This window comes from Trachypithecus francoisi, unplaced genomic scaffold, assembly GCF_009764315.1.
Source record: "Trachypithecus francoisi isolate TF-2019V2 unplaced genomic scaffold, Tfra_2.0 Lachesis_group2, whole genome shotgun sequence".
In the NCBI taxonomy this organism is placed as follows: domain Eukaryota; kingdom Metazoa; phylum Chordata; class Mammalia; order Primates; family Cercopithecidae; genus Trachypithecus; species Trachypithecus francoisi.
Genome location: NW_022681465.1, coordinates 6,477,334 through 6,500,334, shown reverse-complemented (window position 1 = coordinate 6,500,334; position 23,001 = coordinate 6,477,334). Strand labels below are relative to the sequence as shown.

Sequence of the window (23,001 nt, the reverse complement as noted above, 5' to 3'; positions counted from 1 at the left end):
ACAGAAATTATAACAAACTGTCTCTCAGACCACAGTGCAATCAAACTAGAACTCAGGACTAAGAAACTCAATCAAAACCACTCAACTACATGGAAACTGAACAACCTGCTCCTCAATGACTACTGGGTACATAGCGAAATGAAAGCAGAAATAAAGATGTTCTTTGAAACCAATGAGAACAAAGATACAACATACCAGAATCTCTGGGACACATTTAAAGCAGTGTGTAGAGGGAAATTTATAGCACTTAATGCCCACAAGAGAAAGCAGGAAAGATCTAAAAGTGACACTCTAACATCACAATTAAAAGAACTAGAGAGGCAAGAGCAAACACATTCAAAAGCTAGCAGAAGGCAAGAAATAACTAAGATCAGAGCAGAACTGAAGGAGATAGAGACACAAAAAACCCTCCAAAAAATCAATGAATCCAGGAGTTGGTTTTTTGAAAAGATCAACAAAATTGACAGACCGCTAGCAAGACTAATAAAGAAGAAAAGAGAGAGGAATCAAATAGACACAATAAAAAATGATAAAGGGGATATCACCACTGACCCCACAGAAATACAAACAACCATCAGAGAATACTATAAATGCCTCTATGCAAATCAACTAGAAAATCTAGAAGAAATGGATAATTTCCTGGACACTTACACTCTCCCAAGACTAAACCAGGAAGAAGTTGAATCCCTGAATAGACCAATAGCAGGCTCTGAAATTGAGGCAACAATTAATAGCCTACCCACCAAAAAAAGTCCAGGACCAGATGGATTCACAGCTGAATTCTACCAGAGGTACAAGGAGGAGCTGGTACCATTCCTTCTGAAACTATTCCAGTCAATAGAAAAAGAGGGAATCCTCCCTAACTCTTTTTATGAGGCCAACATCATCCTGATACCAAAGCCTGGCAGAGACACAACAAAAAAAGAGAATTTTAAACCAATATCCCTGATGAACATCGATGCAAAAATCCTCAATAAAATACTGGCAAACCGGATTCAGCAGCACATCAAAAAGCTTATCCACCATGATCAAGTGGGCTTCATCCCTGGGGTGCAAGGCTGGTTCAACATTCGCAAATCAATCAACGTAATCCAGCATATAAACAGAACCAAAGACAAGAACCACATGATTATCTCAATAGATGCAGAAAAGGCTTTTGACAAAATTCAACAGCCCTTTATGCTAAAAACGCTCAATAAATTCGGTATTGATGGAACGTACCTCAAAATAATAAGAGCTATTTATGACAAACCCACAGCTAATATCATGCTGAATGGGCACAAACTGGAAAAATTCCCTTTGAAAACTGGCACAAGACAGGGATGCCCTCTCTCACCACTCCTATTCAACATAGTGTTGGAAGTTCTGGCTAGGGCAATCAGGCAAGAGAAAGAAATCAAGGGTATCCAGTTAGGAAAAGAAGAAGTCAAATTGTCCCTGTTTGCAGATGACATGATTGTATATTTAGAAAACCCCATTGTCTCAGCCCAAAATCTCCTTAAGCTGATAAGCAACTTCAGCAAAGTCTCAGGATACAAAATTAATGTGCAAAAATCACAAGCATTCTTATACACCAGTAACAGAGAAGCAGAGAGCCAAATCAGGAATGAACTTCCATTCACAATTGCTTCAAAGAGAATAAAATACCTAGGAATCCAGCTTACAAGGGATGTAAAGGACCTCTTCAAGGAGAACTACAAACCACTGCTCAGTGAAATCAAAGAGGACACAAACAAATGGAAGAACATACCATGCTCATGGATAGGAAGAATCAATATCGTGAAAATGGCCATACTGCCCAAGGGATTTATAGATTCAATGCCATCCCCATCAAGCTACCAATGAGTTTCTTCACAGAATTGGAAAAAACTGCTTTAAAGTTCATATGGAACCAAAAAAGAGCCCGCATTGCCAAGACAATCCTAAGTCAAAAGGACAAAGCTGGAGGCGTCACGCTACCTGACTTCAAACTATACTACAAGGCTACAGTAACCAAAACAGCATGGTACTGGTACCACAACAGAGATATAGACCAATGGAACAGAACAGAGTCCTCAGAAATAACACCATACATCTACAGCCATCTGATCTTTGATAAACCTGAGAGAAACAAGAAATGGGGAAAGGATTCCCTATTTAATAAATGGTGCTGGGAAAATTGACTAGCCATAAGTAGAAAGCTGAAACTGGATCCTTTCCTTACCCCTTATACGAAGATTAATTCAAGATGGATTAGAGACTTAAATGTTAGACCTAATACCATAAAAATCCTAGAAGAAAATCTAGGTAGTACCATTCAGGACATAGGCATGGGCAAGGACTTCATGTCTAAAACACCAAAAGCAACGGCAGCAAAAGCCAAAATTGACAAATGGGATCTCATTAAACTAAAGAGGTTCTGCACAGCAAAAGAAACTACCATCAGAGTGAACAGGCAACCTACAGAATGGGAGAAAATTTTTGCAACCTACTCATCTGACAAAGGGCTAATATCCAGAATCTACAAAGAACTCAACAAATATACAAGAAAAAAACAAACAACCCCATCAAAAAGTGGGGAAAGGATATGAACAGACATTTCTCAAAAGAAGACATCCATACAGCCAACAGACACATGAAAAAATGCTCATCATCACTGGCCATCAGAGAAATGCAAATCAAAACCACAATGAGATACCATCTCACACCAGTCAGAATGGCAATCATTAAGAAGTCAGGAAACAACAGGTGTTGGAGAGGATGTGGAGAAATAGGAACACTTTTACACTGTTGGTGGGATTGTAAACTAGTTCAACCATTATGGAAAACAGTATGGCAATTCCTCAAGGATCTAGAACTAGGTGTACCATACGACCCAGCCATCCCACTACTGGGTATATACCCAAAGGATTATAAATTACTCTACTGCAAAGACACATGCACACATATGTTTATTGCGGCACTATTCACAATAGCAAAGACTTGGAATCAACCCAAATGTCCATCTGTGACAGACTGGATTAAGAAAATGTGGCACATATACACCATGGAATACTATGCAGCCGTCAAAAAGGATGAGTTTGCATCCTTTGTAGGGACATGGATGCAGCTGGAAACCATCATTCTTAGCAAACTATCACAAGAAGAGAAACCAAACACCGCATGTTCTCACTCATAGGTGGGAACTGAACAATGGGATCACTTGGACTCGGGAAGGGGAACATCACACACTGGGGCCTATCAGGGGGAGGGGGGAGGAGGGAGGGATTGCATTGGGGAGTTATACATGATATAAATGATGAATTGATGGGTGCTGATGAGTTGATGGGTGCAGCACACCAACATGGCATAAGTATACATATGTAACAAACCTGCACGTTATGCACATGTACCCTAGAACTTAAAGTATAATAAAAATAAAAAATAAAAAATAAAAATAAAAAAAAACTGACTGCTTTAGGAGAACCAGGAATTGAAGAAGTAATAATACAATATTTCATTGGTATTCTATTTGACAGAGATGAAGTTTTCATAAATGAGAGGTGAACATTATAAAATATTACTCAGATTCTGTTAGTCACTAGTGATATAAACATGTCTTCCCAGCTCTATTTTATTCAGGGAAAAGTGGAGAATGTAATTTAAGAAAAAATGAAACCTGCACAATTTTTAAAATGGTCCACAGTTCATAGTGTTAATTAGATTCTTTCAATGTGGAAAAGGTTCTAGAAGTTCAGAAAAACTATTTTGCTGACTTAGCATTTCCATTTAGTTTCCTCTGACAAGTCAGGTTTTTAAAAGACCTAAAGCAGCTAGGGTAATGTGACAGTGCTCTACTGCACTCACCACCACAAACAAGTAGACAAAAGGCAGTCTTGTAATAAAAGTGGTCTGGTTCTTTGTGAGGGACAACTGATGTCCTGACATGTGGATATTTGTCTTGGCTATCTTGAAAATTTTTTTTTTTTTTCTCTAGTCAATTGTAGTTTTCAGACAATGCAAGGTATGATATTCTTCATTATTGCATTATTTACTTATGGCTGCATAACCATAGTACCATAAACTTAGAGGAATAAGACAATACACATCTGTCATCTCACAGTTTCTGTAGGTCAGGAGTCTGGGGACATACAGCCTAGTTGAGTTCTCTGCTCAGGGTTTTACCAAGCTTCAGTCAAGGTATCAGCTGGGCTGTGGTCTCATCAGGAGCTCAACTGGGGAAATTGCTGTTTCCTCACTCATGTGGCTACTGGCAGTATTCAGCCCTTGTGGTTGCCAGAGTTAGGGCCTCAGTTTCTTGCTTGGTGTCCACTGGAGGCAACATTCAGCTCCCGACTGCATGGTCCTCTCCACAGGTAAGTTCATAGCACAGCAGCTGGGTTCTTCAAAGCTGTCTAAGAAGTGTGTCCTCCAGAGACAGGTGTTACAATCATATGTATCACAATCACATACATTCTGCCACTTTTGCCATTGTATTAGTCCATTTTCATGCTGTTGATAAAGACATACCTGAGACTGGGAAGAAAAAGAGGTTTAATTGGACTTATAGTTTCACCTGGCTGGGGAGGCCTCTAAATCGTGTTGCGGGGGCAAAAGGAACTTCTTACATTGTGGTGGCAAGAGAAAATGAGGAAGATGCAAAAGCATAAACACCTGATAAAACCATCAGATCTCATGAGACTCATTCACTACCCCAAGAACAGTATGGGGGAAACCGCCCCCATGATTCAAATTATCTCCCACCAGGTCCCTCCCACAACATGTGGGGATCGTGGGAGTACAGTTCAAGATGAAATTTGGGTGGGGACACAGAGCCAAATCATATCAGCCATAAAAAGAGAATCACACAAAACTATTAATGCCAGGAGGTGGGCATTACAGGGGCCACCATAGATTCATTCTGCTGCAATAATACATCTTATAAAGTTATTAGAGCTTTTGGTTATATGTAGAAATATGTCACTCTAAGAGCATGAGATAAGGAGCTAACTGTACTCATGGACTAAAAAAGAAATTGATACGCTAAGACCATGGGACAGCAGAGTGTCTCTCATAAATGTGATTTTAGAAGTATATGGGTACAGAGTTGAATGCAGTGTACTGAAGCATTCAGTATGAGGGTTGAATGCACCAATAATGAAAAAATATATATACAAACACTTATTAAGTACATTCATGTGCCAGACAGTATCTGATAACTTTCCAAATGTTACTCGTTTAATGTTCACAACTGCCCCATGTGGTCAATGCTATTGTTATTTTTGTTTTGCAAATGAGGAAACTAAGGTGCAGGACGTTTAGCTAGGTGACTTATTCAGGGTTGCATGGATATGAAACAGTGGAGCCAGGACTTGGGGCAGTCCTTTTAACTGCTCTGCATGTTCTATCACTCTACGCTAAGTTGGAAGCTAGGGCTGGGAGTCAGGGTGGTGGAAGAGGTCTTCTTTAATTAATCATTCATTCATGCCACCTGAAACTCAGAATCTCAGGGAAGGCTGGGACATAAGGAAAAATCAAGGGAGTGATCTGGTGGCAGGAGAAGTGTTATGTCAGGGCTGAGAGAGGGACTGTTGAAACACAGCGAGGAAAAGCATGAAGATGTGCAACTGGTGCTGGGAGTTTGGACAGGTGCACCAGGAGCCTGGGTGCCTGGAGAGAGTGGCCCCATTAGAACGAGAGGTTTAGGCTGGTTGTGGGACAAAAGGGCCAGTTATTAGTGCGGTTGGTCACAAAAGCTCCAGCAGAATGTCCAGGGTAGACAGCAAGGCACCTTTTCTTGTGATGAATTTGGCTAATGGCGCCAAGAGGTGTAGCCTCAGTGGGCCAGCTCATCTCGTTCCTTCAAAACAGCCCCCAAATGTCTCCAGAAAAATAAAAAAGGCAAGATGTGAGTTTATCTCTTATGAATTCATCTTTTTATTTGCATCATCTCTGATGTCTTTTTTCTTTCAGTTGTTCTAAAATATACTTGGATTTTCAAATGCATGATTGCTTTTGGAACCCGAATTTCATAAAGACTTGGTTCACGTGACTGTTTTAGAGCCAAAAGTCCTGTTTCTGACTCCCAGTGGTGACTGCAAGTCTCAGAGCACAGGTTTCACGTGGGTATCAGGGGTTAGCTTGTTCAACAAGAGTCTCCCTCCCTACCAAGGTTGGCCAGGGGAGAGTGAGACTGCCCTCTGGTGATGACCTCCCTGTGGGAAGGGGCCCATCCAACATCCAGCCTCCTGGCATTCCTCTTCTGTAATCTGTAATGTCAGGAGGATCCTACTCAACAGGATAGGAGGTTCCAGAGATGGGAGCAGTGGGGTAGAGCGATCCAGCCTGCAGTGTCTTGGAATCCAGGACAGAATTCTACCCTGGATCCATGACAGATGGAAGTTGCTGGAGGAGTTCAGAAGGGATGCACTGTGACGAAGCCTGTACCTGCTGTAAACAGGCAAGGGGAACAGGGGAGGACAGGCAGCTCTTTATGTCCCCAAGAGGCTCACTGGTGGAAAGAGGGCCTGGAATAGGTTGATCAATATCTTTTGTTTTTCCCATAAGTTATTGGGGTACAGGTGGTATTTGGTTACATGAGTAAATTCTTTAGTGGTGATTTGGGAGATCCCGGTGCACCCATCTCCTAAGTGGTATATACTATAACATAAATGTTGTCTTTTATTCCTCACCGCCCCCAACTTCCCCCCAAGTCTCCAAAGCCCATTGTATCATTCTTATGCCTTTGTGTTCTCATAGCTTAGCTTCCACATATCAATGAGAACATACGATATTTGGTTTTCCATTCCTGAGTTACTTAACTTAGAATAATAGTCTCCAACAATAAAAACAAAGATAAATAGACGGGACTTAATTAAACTAAAGAGCTTTTGTATGGTAAAAGGAACAGTCAGCAGAGTAAATGGACAATGCACAGAGTCAAAGAAAATCTTCACAATCTATACATCAGACAAAGGACTAATATCCAGAATCTACAACAAGCTCAAAAAATCAATGAGAAAAAAACAATACCATCAAAAAGTGGGTTAAGGACATGAATAGATAATTCTCAAAAGAAGATATACAAATGGCCAACAAACGTATGAAAAAATGCTCAACATCACTAATGATCAGTGAAATGCAAATAAAAGCCACAATGCGATACCCCCTTACTCCTGCAAGAATGGTCATAATCAAAAAATGAAAAAACAGTAGATGTTGGCATGCATGCGGCAATCAGGGAACACTTCTACACTGCTGGTGGGAATGTAAACCAGTACAGCCACAAGCCACCATGGAAAACAGTGTGGAGATTCCTTAAAGAACTAAACGTAGAACTACCATTTGATCCAGCAATCCCACTACTGGGTATCTACCCAAAGGAAAAGAAGTCATTATTCAAAAAAGATACTTGCACGCACATGTTTGTAGCAGCACAATTCACAATTGCAAAATCACGGAACCAACTCAAATGCCCATCAGTCAACAAGTGGATAAAGAAACTGTGGGATATATATATATATATATATACGCATATACAGATATATATATATACACACACACATACACACACACACACACACACACACACACACACAATGGAATACTACTCAGCCATAAAAAGGAATCAGTTAACAGTACTTGCAATGACCTGGTCGATGAGTATCTTAAGAAAGGTGGGCAAACTTTGGTTATAGCAATGGCCTATGGAGAAGATTATGGCTGTATCAGACACAAGAGAGGGTCCCTTCCCTTTTCCTTACTTTTATTCTTGTCATTTTTTTCTACCCATTTTTTTCTATTTTAGCTACTTACTTGTTTCTTACCTGTCACTCCACCTGGGCCAGGACTGTTTTGTCTACGCATCTGTCCTCGGCACTCACTGCTGTGCTTGACGTATAGTAAGTGCTTGGCAAATATTGTTGAATGCACAAATGCATGCACCACTGGCCTTGGAGATTAAGGAGGAGACAGGTACAACTATTGTCCTCTGTCTCATTGGATTTTAGCTTTGGTCATGATAGCAGTTGGCTGTGGTCTTCCTTCAGATAACAGCAGACAGGGTCTGGATGGAAGGAGAGAAATGGGCTATTGCGTTCTAAGTTCTGTCAGTGTTGGGTGACTGAAGTCATGCACAGAGGCCTCTCCGAGGAAGAAGCCTAGCACGGAGGTGGTTTGAGTCAGAAGCAGGTAAAAGGTAGGAAAAGAGAGAAGCAAGGCTTGGCAGCCCTGATGTCTCCGCCAGGGAAAGGGCCAAGTCAAGCTGGGAGAGGCTTTAGGATTGCTGAAGGGGATTTTTGGGCAATAAAGGCAGAGGACCATTAGGGCTGCTGGGAAAGTGCTTGGTTTAAAACAAATAAGGCAACTGACCATCGCAGCATGGCTACGATTTCTGAAGTACTGCCTGATTTAAAGCCTCTCCTGCTAAGCCAGTTCTGCCTCCTCTACTGCACCCCACCCACCATCAAGGCTTAACCACAGGTTGAGGTCAGGGAGCCCTTAGAAAGGAGTCCCAGCTAGGCAAGGGAGACCCAACAGAGATGCCTGCCCTAGGGGGCCCTGGGGTCCTGGAGGGAGGAGGAAAGTGCAGCGGGGAGATGCTGGGTTCTGCGCTCCTCCCTCCAGCCCCTGGCCCGGGGTAGAGAAGAGGCTTAGACAAGCTAAGGAGAGCACTGTGGGCTGGGGCTTTTGCCACTATACCAGCCTGGGGTGGCCACCTCAGAGCAATCCCATCCCCAGTATGGAGTGGAGGAAGGGGACCCAGTCTGGTGCCCACAGACACCCGAGGGCAGTTCAGAAGGAAGCTGCGCTGTGGCAAGGCTGGGGCTCACCATGCTAGGCCAAGGACTGGGGCAGGGTGCCTGGGTGCAGTGAGCTCCCTGAGAACCCCAAACCACAGAGGAGGGTGGCAGAGGGCAGAGCGAGCGAGGGGGCACTGGCCCTGATGGGTTGGAGAGAGGCCAGACCCCCAGGTTCCCTGAGGAGCAGGCTTCACAACCCCAGCACTGCAGGGCCATTTCCATGGGATGGGCCCCTTGCCTGGGATGGGGGTGTGATGGTGGGCAGTGGCACAGTCCCCTTGCTGAATTCCTAAGGGCTGGCCACTGCAGGCATGGGCTGGGGACGTGTTCAGATAGGAAAAGCAAAGCCAGTGGGCCTGCAGTGTCCCAGTGTTTGTGAGCCCAAAATTCAAATGTTCAAGCCTAGCCCGCAATGCAATGGTGTTAGGAGGTGAAACCTTTGGGAGATGATTAGGTGATGAGGGTGGAGGCCTCATGAATGGGATTCGTGTCCTTAGAAAGAGACCCACAGAGCTGACTAGTCCCTTCTTCCAGGTGAGAGCACAGGGAGGTATCACCTATGAACCATGAACAGGGGCCTCACCAGACACCGAATTTTGATTTTGGACTTTCCATGCTCAAGAACTGTGGGCAATACCTTTCTGTTGAGTATAAGTCACCTAGTTTATGGTATTTTGTCAGCGGCCAGAACAGACAGAGGGCCCTCACCAGGAGACATTAGAGGAAGGCTGGAGGGACCCAGGACACCCAACCAGGGTTAAGCTACAGATTCTGGAGTCATGATTTATTTGGCAATCTTGGGCTTCATCAGAACCCAGAGATAACCCAGTCTCATCAGTGGTGATGCTGGTCAGCTCTGAGCCAGCACTTTAAGAAGATCAGATAACAGAGTAAGTGGAGAAGCAGATGTGGGGGCCCCAAACTGGCCTGGGAGGCTTTGGCTTTGAAAGTTGCTTCTACCCAGAAGTGACCCCAGAGGGGACACCCTCCCAGGCTACCTTGGGCACTCACTAATTTGCTTTCAAGGACACAGGGTTACGAGGCTGTCCACGGATCTCAAAATGCACAGATTAGTTGTGTTTGGGCATGTGGACCTGAATGACGTTTTGCCAGGAACAGTAACTGGCAAACGCTTTTCCAGCCTTCCCACTGTACAGGACACTCATTTCAGGCATCTCTTCAGGATCCACACCCCTGGCTGCGTTTCCCTGTCGTCTTTCTACCTTGGTTTTCTGCTTTGAGTGAGAAGCAATATGTGAGTCATTTTGTTGTTGTTTAGCAAATGTGTTTTGAGCCCTGACTACGTCCCAGGCCTCCTACCAGGTCTTAGGGTGGATGGCAGCGAATGGCTTAGAATTGGTTGCTGCACTCCAGCAGGCCACAGTCTAGCGCGGCGCTTCCGGAAGAAACGGAACGTAAGCCTCATCTAGCTAATGGGGGCACGTGTGTGCCCACTCCCCAGCCTCCGCGGCCCCAGTCAGCCTGGAGAATAGGAGGCTCCTGAGCTGCCGGTGACCTCCTGCTCATGGTGGCATGAGCATGCCGCGCAGGCAAGGTTTCTAAACATAAAGGACTCGCCTGCAGAAAATGGAAAGAAAGGGGACCCTCTGGGCATTGACTAGGGTAGTCTCCTGGCTGCTGTTTATTTTTATGTGGGTGAAGCAATTAATGTCCTAAGTAAAGATTCAGCGGGTAACCATTTATTAGCTGAATGTCTTGCTGTGGTGACCAGCAGTGACCTGCTTTTGTTAATGTGTATCAGACAATTAGCGTCACACTGTCATTACCCTAATACCATTCTACAAATGCTGTTCTGGTGTGCCGGAGAGCAATTTTGTGAGGGAATTCCAAAGCAAGTAATAGAAAGTAAAGTTGAGAATTACTCGTCTTTTTCACTGCGATTTGGAAAAGATGCCTCTTTGTAGAATGAAACCATTTTTAGACTGAATTTTTTTTTTTAATTAATAAAAAAGGTTAAATTTTTATGTCAGGTCTTTGCAGCGCAGAGCGGTTTGGTCTTTCGTTGGAGGAGCGTCGGTTTTTCGCTCCGCAACTGTGGCCTCAAACTTCGGCGCTGGGGAAAAAAAAATAGCCCGAACCAAGCCGACCGCTTGTAAATCCCCCAGGGGAAAGCCCCCCGCAAGGAGCTGGCCACGAAAGCCGCCAGGACAGCGCCCCTCTCCGGGGGCGGCGAAGAAGCTACAGGCCGGGGGCCGGGGCGCTGCGAGAGATTCGTGGTTATCAGAAGTCCGCCCGGCTGCTCATCCGGAAGCTGCCTTTGCAGAGGCTGGTGCGGGAGATGGCGCCAGATTTCAAAACCGACCTGAGGTTTCCCAGCGCAGCTATCCGTGCGCCGCAGGAGGCTAGGAAGCTACCCGGTGGGTCTGTTTGAAGATACTATCCATCCACGCTGAGAGACACTATCTCATCCATGAGAAGATACTATCTCATCCAAGCTGAGAGAGTCACCATCATGGCCAAAGACATCCAGCTGGCTCGCCGGATACCGGGAGAGAGAGCTTCAGTGAAGGCAGTTTTTATGGCGTTTTGTAGTAAATTCTCTAAAATACTTTGGTTTGTGACTTTTGTAAGAAATTGTTTATAATATGCTGCATTTGTACTTAGGTCATTCCATCTTTCACTCAGGAGGAATGCGGAAGGTGAGTGTCCACAGACCGCAGGGATGTGAGCACTGTTGCTCAGGAGTGACAAGCTGCTAATAGGCAGAAGGGATGGATGATATTTCTTGCTTCTCATGATGCATATTTCTGTATGTTAATGACTTGTCAGTTAGCTATTAAGGTACTAGAACTGATAAATGTGTACAGGGTCCTTTTGCAATAAAACCGGTTATGACTTGATCCAAGTGTTTAACAATTTGGGCTGTTAAGTCTGACCATACATCGCTGTGATAGAATGTGGGTTTTATCAAGGGTGAAGGTACAAGTCTTAACCACAGTATAACTTACAGTTTCCTTAAAAAAGAAAAAAAAAAGAAAAAAAAGTAAACTTGGCAGCTATAGAATACACTGTGTCCATTTATAACTATTTAATACATTGTAGTGTCAACATTTTTAAATTAAATGTTTCACCTTCACAAGTGAAAAAAAAATGGTTGATATAGTTTGGCTGTGTCCCCACCCATATCTCATCTTGAATTGTAGCTCCCACAATTCCCACGTGTTGTGGGAGGGACCCAGTGCCAGGTAGTTGAATCATGGGGGCGGTTCCCCCATACTGTTCTCAGGGCAGTGAATAAGTCTCACGCTATCTCATGGTTTTATAAGTGGTTTCCGCTTTTCCTTGGCTGTCATTCTCTCTTGTCTGCTACCATGTAAGACGTGTTTTCCGCCATGATTGCGAGGCCTCCTCAGCCATGTGGAATCATGAGTCCATTAAACCTCTTTTTCTGTATAAATTAGCTAGTCTCGGGTATGTCTTTATCAGCAGCATGAAAACAGACTAACACAATCATATTCTTAGTTAATAATGTTTGCTTTTCTCTGGTCAAACAGGTTTGAACGTTAACTGAAGAACAGGCTGTTTGAGCAAATGTGTAGTTTCTAAGGGGTTTAAAACTATCTGAAGTAAATGTAACAATATTTAATGGAGGAAAATAAGTTATGGCTTACAAGTGTTATTGGGAAAATGTTCATATTTTGGGGACTATCATATGTAGAAGCGTTAAAGTAAATTAGAATGGAGACCAGACCTGAAGAATCCCTGGGCAGACAAAACCAGTTAGGCCTCATAAATGACCTAACCCTTGCTTGCTTTGCAAACATAAGCAAAACTTAACTTGAGTTATTTGTTGTAAATACCTATACTGAAGAAAAACAGGATGTAAGCTCAACTGACCAGGACAGGCACCAAATTTACATAACCAGGGATCTTCCAAGGGAACAGACCAAATGAGGCAGCTGTGTAGCTGGAGCCACAAACTGTGCTGCTTTCCTCTGTGTCCATCCTATGGAGGCCTTCTCCTTGCTCCCCCGAGTGGAGCTCCTTAACCATGTCTGGTTTGGAGCTGCCTGGTTCATGAATTGTTTGATCAAATAAATTCTTTAAAATTTATTTGTGCCTCAGCTTACTGTTCAACAGAATGACTTTTTATAGATTTCAGCATTCAAATCAGTTTTGTGAAAGGCTCACAGATGTGTACTGATACCTTATTAATGTTTCCCCAGTGACCAAAGACATTAAGCATCTTTGCATGTACTTATTTGCCACTGTATGTATTATTTGGTGAAGTGTCAGATCATTTGCCCATTTACAAAACTTATGTTTTATTATTGAATTTTGATAATTCTTTACATATTATGAATATTAAAACCTTTACCAGATATGTGATTTATAAATATTCATCAACAGTCCATTCCTTCACATTGCTGAGTAGTATTCCAGTATGTGATGTCCCACAGTGAGTGATGGCCATTCCTCTGTGGACATTGAATCTCCCTGAAGTTACAGTTTCTTTTTAAAAATTCCCTTTTGATGCCTAGGATCATGTTTTCTTGAAGAGGCTTTCATTGTTCTTTCATGATGCAGATTTTTCTCTGTACCAGGTGCTTCTTGCTCACTGGTTCACATTTTCAAAAAAGGACCAGAAAGGCTGAGCAGGAGAGTTAATTGCAGGGGCACCATGCCACCCCCAGCTTCCCTGCAGCTTGAGGCAGGAGGTAACCAGCCATTATGGGGCAGGATCCCTGAAGATCAAAATGTGGAGACTTTATTTTCTTTCCTGGGATGCCAACACCTAGTTCTCTGTTTTCCCCACTTAGTTAATTTTTGTGTTAGGACAAACCACCTCCTCAGCCTACCTTTCTGTTCCCCGGCAATGGGCACATGGCTCATTTCTGGGCTCTATGTGCTCTCCGTGGGGAGTGGGAGTGCAGAGGACATTTCTGGGCTCTCTGTGCTCATTTCTGGGCTCTATGTGCTCTCCGTGGGAAGTGGGAGTGCAGAGGACACTGCTTTCTGCTGCGGGCACCATGTTTATTTGGTCTCACTTTGAGGTGCTCACATCCCTCTGCCCTGTCAGCCCAGGTGTGAGGACCCAGGGTCTCGGCTGGGCGCATGCTGTCATGGCCTCTCTGCTCTGCCACATCAGGCCCATCTCCCCCCGTGCTGTGATCTGTCTGCAGTGATGACTCTCTCTCACTCTCTTTGTGGGACCACTCCCCCACTTAAACTCCTTTTAGGTGATTTCAACTGGGGTCAGGATAGAGAGGGGAGAAGGAAAGGTGTATGTTCAGCTCATCAGATTTAACTGGAAGCTCTCAAGGCTACTTTAAAAATCATAAAAGCCATTCCCAATAAGCTTGTTTGTTTTAAAGGAAATCTCCTTTCCAAATCACTGTAGAGAGTAAACAGAAGAAGTTGAAAAAACCAAATAAAAACAGGAAACACGATGAAAGAATGTTTCGATGTAACGATTAGTAAAAGAATTTGGGCCGGGCGCGGTGGCTCAAGCCTGTAATCCCAGCACTTTGGGAGGCCGAGACGGGCGGATCACAAGGTCAGGAGATCAAGACCATCCTGGCGAACACAGTGAAACCCCGTCTCTACTAAAAATACAAAAAACTAGCCGGGCGAGTGGCGGGCGCCTGTAGTCCCAGTTACTTGGGAGGCTGAGGCAGGAGAATGGCGGGAACCCGGGAGGCGGAGCTTGCAGTGAGCTGAGATCTGGCCACTGCACTCCAGCCTGGGCGACAGAGCAAGACTCCGTCTCAAAAAAAAAAAAAAAAAAAAAAGAATTTGAGCTACCTTATTAAATGGCAAAGTCTATTTATTATGTTGTTAAAGACAACTAAAACAAATGGCATTTAAAAACTCCAGATGAGATGATAAAGCAAAGAAATGCCAGATGAATTCATCAAGATAAAAAGCAGTATGGCAATGTTTTTATCAAAGTAGAATTCAAGTCATGAAGCATTCAACAGGAAGATTATTTTATATTGATAACAGGTACAGGCTATAAGGGAAAAGCTTTGCAAAGCAGCAACAGCAAAACAGAAAGCAAAAAACTATTAGAAGATTAGCTATGGAAGAAAAAGAAGGCTGTAGAGAATCTTAACAATATAATTATGTTTCAATTGATAAAGAACAGGATAAATCTTAAAAAGTGGTCTTGTTATTGTTACAGAAGGTGATCATTCTTTGCACTACAAGGGAAAACTCAAAATCCACAAAGGAGAAATTTCACAGACAATAATCTCTACTATATCCATACGTGGAGAACAGAACAAAAAACTAGGTCTAGACTAGAGGACAAAGAGAAACCATGTCAGACCAGAGCATATTGATGGCTCACGGTGAGTGACCCATGGCCTAAAGGTGCCTGTTTAGGGCCCACGAGCCACTTGCACAGGCAAAGCAACTTACTCCGTCTAAACCACCACCAGCACCCCTCCCTGCCTGGTGATGTCACCCGGGAGGCTGGGCTGGAACAAGTCCAGATGCCTTTGCCCCGCCTTGGAAGGGCCACAAGGAGCTTCCTCCTCTATCCCCAAGTTCTCCACTTACACACAGCACCTGACAACGAAGGCTGGCAAGTTTCCCCTGGGCCATGACTGCACAATGGCTACCCCCAGGCTCTGTGGCCTCCGAGAGAGGGCTCCAAGACATATCCCAGCCCTACAAGGAGAGGAAAGCAACACTGCTGTTCACCTTGAAGGGATCACTGTAGGGGCTATAGAAGGGATTGTGACATTTATTGTTCTGAAAATGCCGTCAATTTGACAGTTGTAAACTCTAGTCTTAGACACACTTGGCAAGACATAGCCAAAAGAGGTAAATTCGAAATTAGAAAAAATGTCAGCAGTTATTACTTGGAGTTTGAAATTCTGATCTGTTACACAGTAGGATACTTCAACCTCCATTCAGTTTATTTAAGTACTTATTAGGTAGCTTGCAAAATTACTGGAAAAAATATTTCTAGAGGACATCTTGAAAATGATGAAGTAGCAGAAAAATTACAAAGATATAACTTATTTACAAAGTCCCTAGAGAAACACCATTGGAAAGCTTCAAATTGAAGATAATTTCGTTGAAAATGCACTTAAAACAAAAATGGAATTAGAATTTTTCTGAACTTTGGATACTCTTCAAATTTCCGGAGGTACCACCTAAAAATAAGAAAAAAAAAAATTAAAAAAGGGAATAATTCTGTCACTTAGACATTTAACAGATGCTAACAAAAGTGACAATATTTTTCATGACAAAAGACTACTCAGTTTTTAAATGTAGTAACAAAAACTTTGGCATTTCATGCTTATAGTTTAATTTTGCCTATATCATGAAGAATTAAATATATCTAATCATAAAGTGTGATTCAGAAGAAGTAGCCCATAGAATTCAGTTTTCTATCTGGAAGGAAAATTACTGACATTTGATGAAAATACTGAACAGCACATTGTGGAGCTGTCTTTTCAGCCCCTGGGGAAAGCATGCAGGCTGGAGGAGGGGCAGGACCAAGTAGGTGCTTCTGAATATCTGCTGGTGACTCTTAAGAGTCTTCTCCAGCCTGCAGTCGAGAACTACTGGCCTAGCCCAGGGTGTGTAGAGTGGGCACCCAGCTGTGTACCAGGAGGCTCAGGAGCAGCTCTTAGTAAGGAGTCAGCGAAATCTGGGAAAATGCAGTACGGCATTGTCCACAATTCAGCATTGTGCTCAAAACAAACAGTATTTTCAGTTTTGATATAAATTGTATCAACGAAGGCATGCTCATTTGTTTTGGGGGTAATAGCTAGTTGGGAAAGGTGGCAACTAAGTGGATGGAGTAAAAATTAGAAATAATTTGACAAGATGGAGAAATAGTCATAAAAGGGAGTTTCTATAAACACACAAAGATTAAACAACAGACTAAAAATCATAAGAGAAAGCAATTAGCTCGTTGTTAATGTGGTAGAAACATATGAGGAGGAGAAACTGAGAGGCAGTTGGCAAAACCCTGCTGGTCTTAGCTAAGTTTAACACCAGAATCCACAAATAGAGAATTTGAACATACTGGGCGGCTAGAGTTACTTTTTTATGTTCTGTGTCCCCAAAAGGGCATGTAGTAAGAACAATTCTAAGAAGTCGGTCAGGACTTCCAGGTCAAGCGTCACTTCCCCTGGCATGAGGCCTCCAGACGGCAGCCTTTCCGGCTATGTGGCTCAGTGGTGGCACATGGACCTGAGTGCCCAACACACAACGTGGCCACGCCCAACAGCTGGTGTGAAACCTGTGAAAGTGGATTGCAAACATGTTCGCTGGTGAGAGGCTGAAGGTTTTCACAGGCCTGCTAGGATCCAGGCCATCCACCCCTTCCAAGTGCCGAAGAGCTTCCCCACGGGCCAGTGGCACTGGATGCCGCACAGGGACATAGCGGGTGAGCTCCTCTCACCCAGAAACTGCCCGTGGAAGATGGGCACCCTGGCCCGAAAAGTCAAGGGCAGAGTACATGACAGCAGGAGAGCCTGAAATGGGCAAACACAAGAGGGGCAGGCGGGACACAGCAGACACAGGACTGCCGCAGGACGCCGAAAAAACGCTCCTTCCAGCCAGGCTGGGCAGCAAGGCTGGACTCCGTGACATCAGAAAGAACACGTGTGAGGTCAGAACGTTCTCACATAATGAAGGGATGTTGGCTGAAGAGGTTAAATGTATTTCACAGAAACCATTACATGGAAATAAAATATTTATTGTTAAATGATTAAATTTTTCTCGCTCCTTAGAATACCTTTAAATTTTGCCCTTAAACAGAATATTTGTTAGCAACCCAGCACAGTTGACTGTTTCTGACCTAGAGTTTAACTATCAATGCAATCATTTATGAATTTAAATACTAATTATTTTAGAAAGAATTTCATTGTAATACAGTTTTGTTTTTAGAACATTATAATCTGGCCAGGTGTAGTGGCTCACGCCTGTAATCCCAGAACTTTGGGAGGTCAAGGCGGGCGGATCGTGAGGTCAGGAGATCAAGACCATCCTGGCTAACCCGGTGAAACCCCGTCTCTACTAAAAATACAAAAAAATTAGCCAGGCGCCTGTAGTCCCAGCTACTCGGGAGGCTGAGGCAGGAGAATGGCGTGAACCTGGGAGGCGGAGCTTGCAGTGAGGCAAGATTGCGCCAGTGCCCTCCAGCCTCGGCGACAGAGCGAGACTGTCACACACACACAAAAAAAAGAACATTATAATCCATCAAATGGAGTGCAAGGAATAGATCCTTGGCATGTTTTCTTTTGGAATACGTTTATTTGATGGCTTAATTAGTTGGATTTATGAAAATATTTTTTAAAAAAGAGTTTTTATTTTATTCTCAGCGTGAAAGTCCTACATTTCTGAACATACTTCTGCAAAACTGAAGTGATTAATTCTTCAGGACTTAAAACTGGTTTCACACTGACACCAATGTAACAGCCAATGAATGACAAAGAGCTCTTTCAACTCATGAATTCTGCAAAGAGTATCTTTGGGTTTTTATTAGCAAAGACTTTCATTTAGATAACTGAATTCCTTATTTTCTATATGTTTCTATATGTTTCATATTCATATACTGAGAGGGGTTTTCCTGTTTCCTGATTTCATTTGAGAAAATATCTTTTTTTTTTTGAGACGGAGTCTCGCTCTGTCACCCAGGCTGGAGTGCAGTGGCCGGATCTCAGCTCACTGCAAGCTCCGCCTCCCGGGTTCACGCCATTCTCCTGCCTCAGCCTCCCGAGAAGCTGGGACTACAGGCGCCCACCACCACGCTCGGCTAGATTTTTGTATTTTTTAGTAGAGACGGGGTTTCACCGTGTTAGCCAGGATGGTCTCGATCTCCTGACCTCGTGATCCACCCGTCTCGGCCTCCCAAAGTGCTGGGATTACCGGCTTGAGCCACCACACCCGGCCTTCCCAGTCAATTTTAAATGGCCAGAAGGCTGGTGTATCAGTTCCCTGTGGCTGCTAAAACAAAGTTACCACACACTGGGTGGCTTATAATAACGGCCATCGATTCTCTCCCAGTTCTGGAGGCCAGAAGTTGGAAATCAAGGTGGCAGCAGGGCTCCGCTCCCTCTGGAGGTTCAGGGAAGGTTCCAGTCCCATCTGCCCCAGCTCTGGTGGTGCCACGTGTTCCTGGGCTCGTGGCTGCATTGCCCCTGCCTCTCTGTCCATCTTCCCGTGGCCTTCCCACTCTGTGTGATCACCTGGTGTATGTCTGTATCCACATTTCCCCTTCTCATCTCAACTGAAGACGTTCCCCAGTAAGGTCGCTTTCACAGGTACCAGGGCCTAGGACTCCCACATGACCTTTTGGCAAACACAGTTCCCAGCACGGAAGGCCCATTCCTGGCCCATAGTGTTTTCTGCCATGCCTGGTATCGAGCCTCCTTCTCAAACCCTCTCTGCCTTCGGCACTCACTCAACTTTCTGCAGACCCCTCTGTTTTTCTCAGCAGCTGCAGGATTTAGGTACGTCGTGGCTCTGATTTTGTTCTCCTCACTGTCTATGCGTGAAAATACCAGGTCACTGGCACGATGGAGTGTCTCGAAAGAATGCAGGGCACTGCCCTGAGAGCTCTCATCAGCTCTCACATTTATGCTATCACTTCTTCAAGTGTTAGACAGAGGCCAGGCACGTTGGCTCATGCCTCTAATCCTAACACTTTGGGAGGCTGAGGTGCGAGGATTACTTGAGTCCAGGAGTTCAAGACCAGCTTGGGCAATGTAGTGAGACCACAACTCTACAAAAAAATATAAAAAATTAGCCAGGCCTGGTGGCGTGTGCCTGTAATCCCAGCTACTCAGGAGGCTGAAGTGGGAAGATCGCTTGAGCCCAGGAGGCAGAGGTGGCAGCGAGCTGAGATTGTGCCACTGCACTCCAGCCTGGGTGACAGAGCGAGACGCTGTCTTAAAAAAAAAAAAAAAAAGAAAACTAGACAAAGAGATACTTCAGATATGACCTTTCTTCTTATTATCTCCAATAATCATCCTTTGCATCTGCAAACACGTGGTGAGGCTGGGAAGTACACCTAGGTACTTTTCCCACTATACCATGCTATCAATCTATTCTTCTTTTAGCTTTTTCTCTCTGTCCTCAGTCCCAAAAAACATGATAAACTCCATGAAGAAGGACAGAGTTATACATTTTTGCATGCCTCGTAGCATTGGCAGCTTTGGAGATTTTGATTAGATGTTTTGAGTGGATGAAGTGAGTGGCTCAGGGCACACGGTAAATGTGCATACCAGGCTGGGCGCTTGCTAAGCCCAGTCTGCATCATTTATTGTCAGGGACACACGCCCATGTCAGGGCAGGTAAAGATTCCACGCTGTGGCTGAGATCTCTTCCTGTCAATGAGACAGGGCTCCTGGCAGGCCTCAGACTCTGCTCCTTGAACCTCAGTTTCCTCATCCATTGGGTTAGAAAGATGTTCTCTAAATTCACTTCAGCCTTGACATCCTTTGATTTCTTTTTCTTTCTTTCTTTCCTTTTGAGACTGAGTCTTACTCTCTCAACCAGGCTAGAGTGCAGTGGCACGATATCGGCTCACTGCAACCTCCACCTCCCAGGTTCAAGTGATTCTTGTGCCTCAGCCTCCCGAGTAGCTGGCATTACAGGCGACCGCCACCATGCCTGGCTAATTTTCGTATTTTTAGTAGAGATGGGGTTTCACCATGTTGGCCAGGCCAGTCTTGAACTCCTGACCTCAAGTGATCCACTGGCCTCGGCCTCCCAAAGTGCTGGGATTACAGGTGTGAGCCACTATGCCCGGTCCCTTTGATTTCTTTATGAGTGTGTTGGTCAAAAGGCTCACAAGCCCTTTGGGGGATCAGATAAAAGCCAAGGACCTGGTCTCTGGAAAATGTCATTTTAGGGGGCACACAGAGCCTCTGTAGCCTATCAAGGACCCCAGGTTCAGAGCCATGGCCTGAGTCACCACACAGCTAGAGAGCTCTTGTGTGCACGAGTTCTGCCAGTGTTGCCGGGCTCTGGGATTCACCTTCCTTTTCGGGACTTCCTCAACCTGTGGCATTCACAAGCTGGCCATTGGCTATGCTCAGTCATGGTTCTGTTTTAATCAGTGTTTCCCACTCAGAGCCCCGAATCCCCTGCTTGGTGTCCAGCTGGACCATTGACTCCAGCAATGTCAATGCAGAGAGGCTAAAGGCGTGGTATAGAGAACAACTCTACTTATGTGGATCTGACAGTTCCTTAGAGCTGGGTGATTCTACAGCTATTGGTTTGGTTTCGTACTTGTTTGGTCAAAGCACAGAATAAACTGGAATTCAGCAATTTAAATGAACACTTCAAAAATCTATCCTGAAAAAGAGTAATAATATAGTCAAAGAACCAATTACAAATGGTAAAAGTGTTTTAAAACTTACTGATGATGCTCTTTTGCTCTACCAGATAAAAAACAAAATGTGAAGAAAGCAAAAGCCGCGCCTTGGACAGACCAGCTGGCCAGGGCATAGCCACACCACTCCATGATTTCTCCAAAATAGTTGGCTGCAGTTACATATTCAAATAAGCCTCCTAGAAGAAAACACAGACCAAAGTAGTACATTTACTACAAAATGAAATATGGACTTCAGAGATGCTAGTGAATACTTACCTGGAGAACATAAATTCAAGAACGGAAAAACATTTCCCTTATAGAATGTTAATCAATAAGACATATCCAGCATTACATGGTTTACTAATTCATATCACAGCTTCTGATCATCAACTACATATATATATATCAATACCCGTCTATGTGAATACATACATGTACAGTTACAGTGGAAGATACCACTAAACCACTGCACCTGTTGATGGATCATGCAAGCAGAGAATACAGAGTAACAACTAACAATGAACTAGCACGTAAAATGGACCTAAATAGAACCCTAGAGCAATGAGTGACAAAGATATTCATTTTCCAGCAGATTCATTCACTCACTCATTCATTCATTCATTCATCACATCTTCACAAATGTGCTGAGTCAGTATTATGGGCCAGGCCCTGCCCAGGCACTTGGACAGACCCCCTCCCCACATCTAGAACCATAAACCCCAATGTCATGAACAAAGAGAGCAGGCAGCACATGGAGGGGGAGGAGTAGCGAGGGACAGGGCAGAGTGAGGGACCCTGGAACTGGGATGGGGTGTAGGAGGTCACCATCACAGAGTGGCTGGGAACAGGCCTCCCAGGGAAGGTGAGGGTCGATTCAAGGCTTGCAAGTGAGGGCCAGCCTGGCAGGTGCTGGGGGTGCTCTCAGGAGTGCTCTAGGCAAGAGAAGAGATGCAGCAAAGGCCCTGAGGCGGAGAGCAATGGCTGGCACACTCCAAGGACCAGACGAGGGGTGGGGAGAGGGGTCCTAGCAGAGAAGGAGGGCAGGAGGCCCCTCCTTGGGACTTGGCACTCACCCTCAGGCTGTAGCTTTGTGGCTACTCGTTTGTTCTAGAGAGGCCTGATGTATTCTGCCCTGGGTTCCGGTTGGGCACTATGTCTGCAGAGCTGAGAAAATTCGGAAGGCACATAAGGACAGAGCATTTTTTAAAAAATTAGGCCGGGTGTGGTTGCTCACACCTTTAATCCCAGAACTTTGGGAGGCTGAGGCAGGTGGATCATGTGAGGTCAGGAGTTCCAGATCAGCCTGGCCAACATGGTGAAACCTTGTCTCTGCTGAAAATACAAAAATTAACTAGGTGTGATGGTGCACGCCTGTAGTCCCAGCTACTCGGGAAGCTGATGAATAAGAATCGCTTGAACCCAGGAGGCAGAGGTTGCAGTGAGTCGGGATTGTGCCATTCATTGCACTCCAGCCTGGGTGACAGAGTTAGACTCTGTCTCAAAAAAAAAAAAAAAAAAGAAGACAAACCAATTACACCCTAAGTCGTAAGACCAATTTCAACAAATACTGCAGCATAGGGTAGAGACTAGTTCTCTGAGCACACTGCAACCTACGTGCGTGAGGGCTTTGGCTGGAGCTGAGATTATCTTTTTATTTATTTATTTATTTTTGGAGTTTTGTATTTTTAGTAGGGATGAGGTTTCACCATGTTGGCTTGGCTGGTGTTGAATTCCTGACCTCAGGTGATCCACCTGTCTCAGCCTCCCAAAGTGCTGGCATTACAGGCGTGAGCGATGGCGCCCAGCCTGAGATGGTCTATTTTTTAAAAAGAAAGAAAATGGTTTTGCTGAGCCCAAGACAGCAAAGTGCTTTTCTTTTTCTTATTTAAGGAAGGTGGGGGTGTGTAGATGTTTGCAATATTGAGCTTTCTACTA

The 23,001-nt window shown here is 44.4% G+C and overlaps 1 protein-coding gene and 1 pseudogene across 1 annotated transcript in view; one reads left to right on the top strand and one right to left on the bottom strand.

Moving 5' to 3' along the window:
* The first annotated feature begins 8,337 nt into the window (after positions 1-8,337).
* LOC117064663 lies at positions 8,338-11,442 on the top strand (annotated as a pseudogene).
* A 3,087-nt stretch (positions 11,443-14,529) lies between these two features.
* SRD5A1 (steroid 5 alpha-reductase 1) overlaps positions 14,530-23,001 on the bottom strand; it is a 37,856-nt gene continuing 29,384 nt past the window's right edge. Inside the window, exons 4-5 of the mRNA XM_033178765.1 lie at positions 21,113-21,263; positions 14,530-15,886 (exon numbers count right to left, since the gene is read on the bottom strand). Of these exons, the coding sequence (XP_033034656.1) occupies positions 15,820-15,886; positions 21,113-21,263 (218 nt within the window). The 3' untranslated portion in view covers positions 14,530-15,819. The remainder of the gene's footprint in view (positions 15,887-21,112; positions 21,264-23,001) is intronic.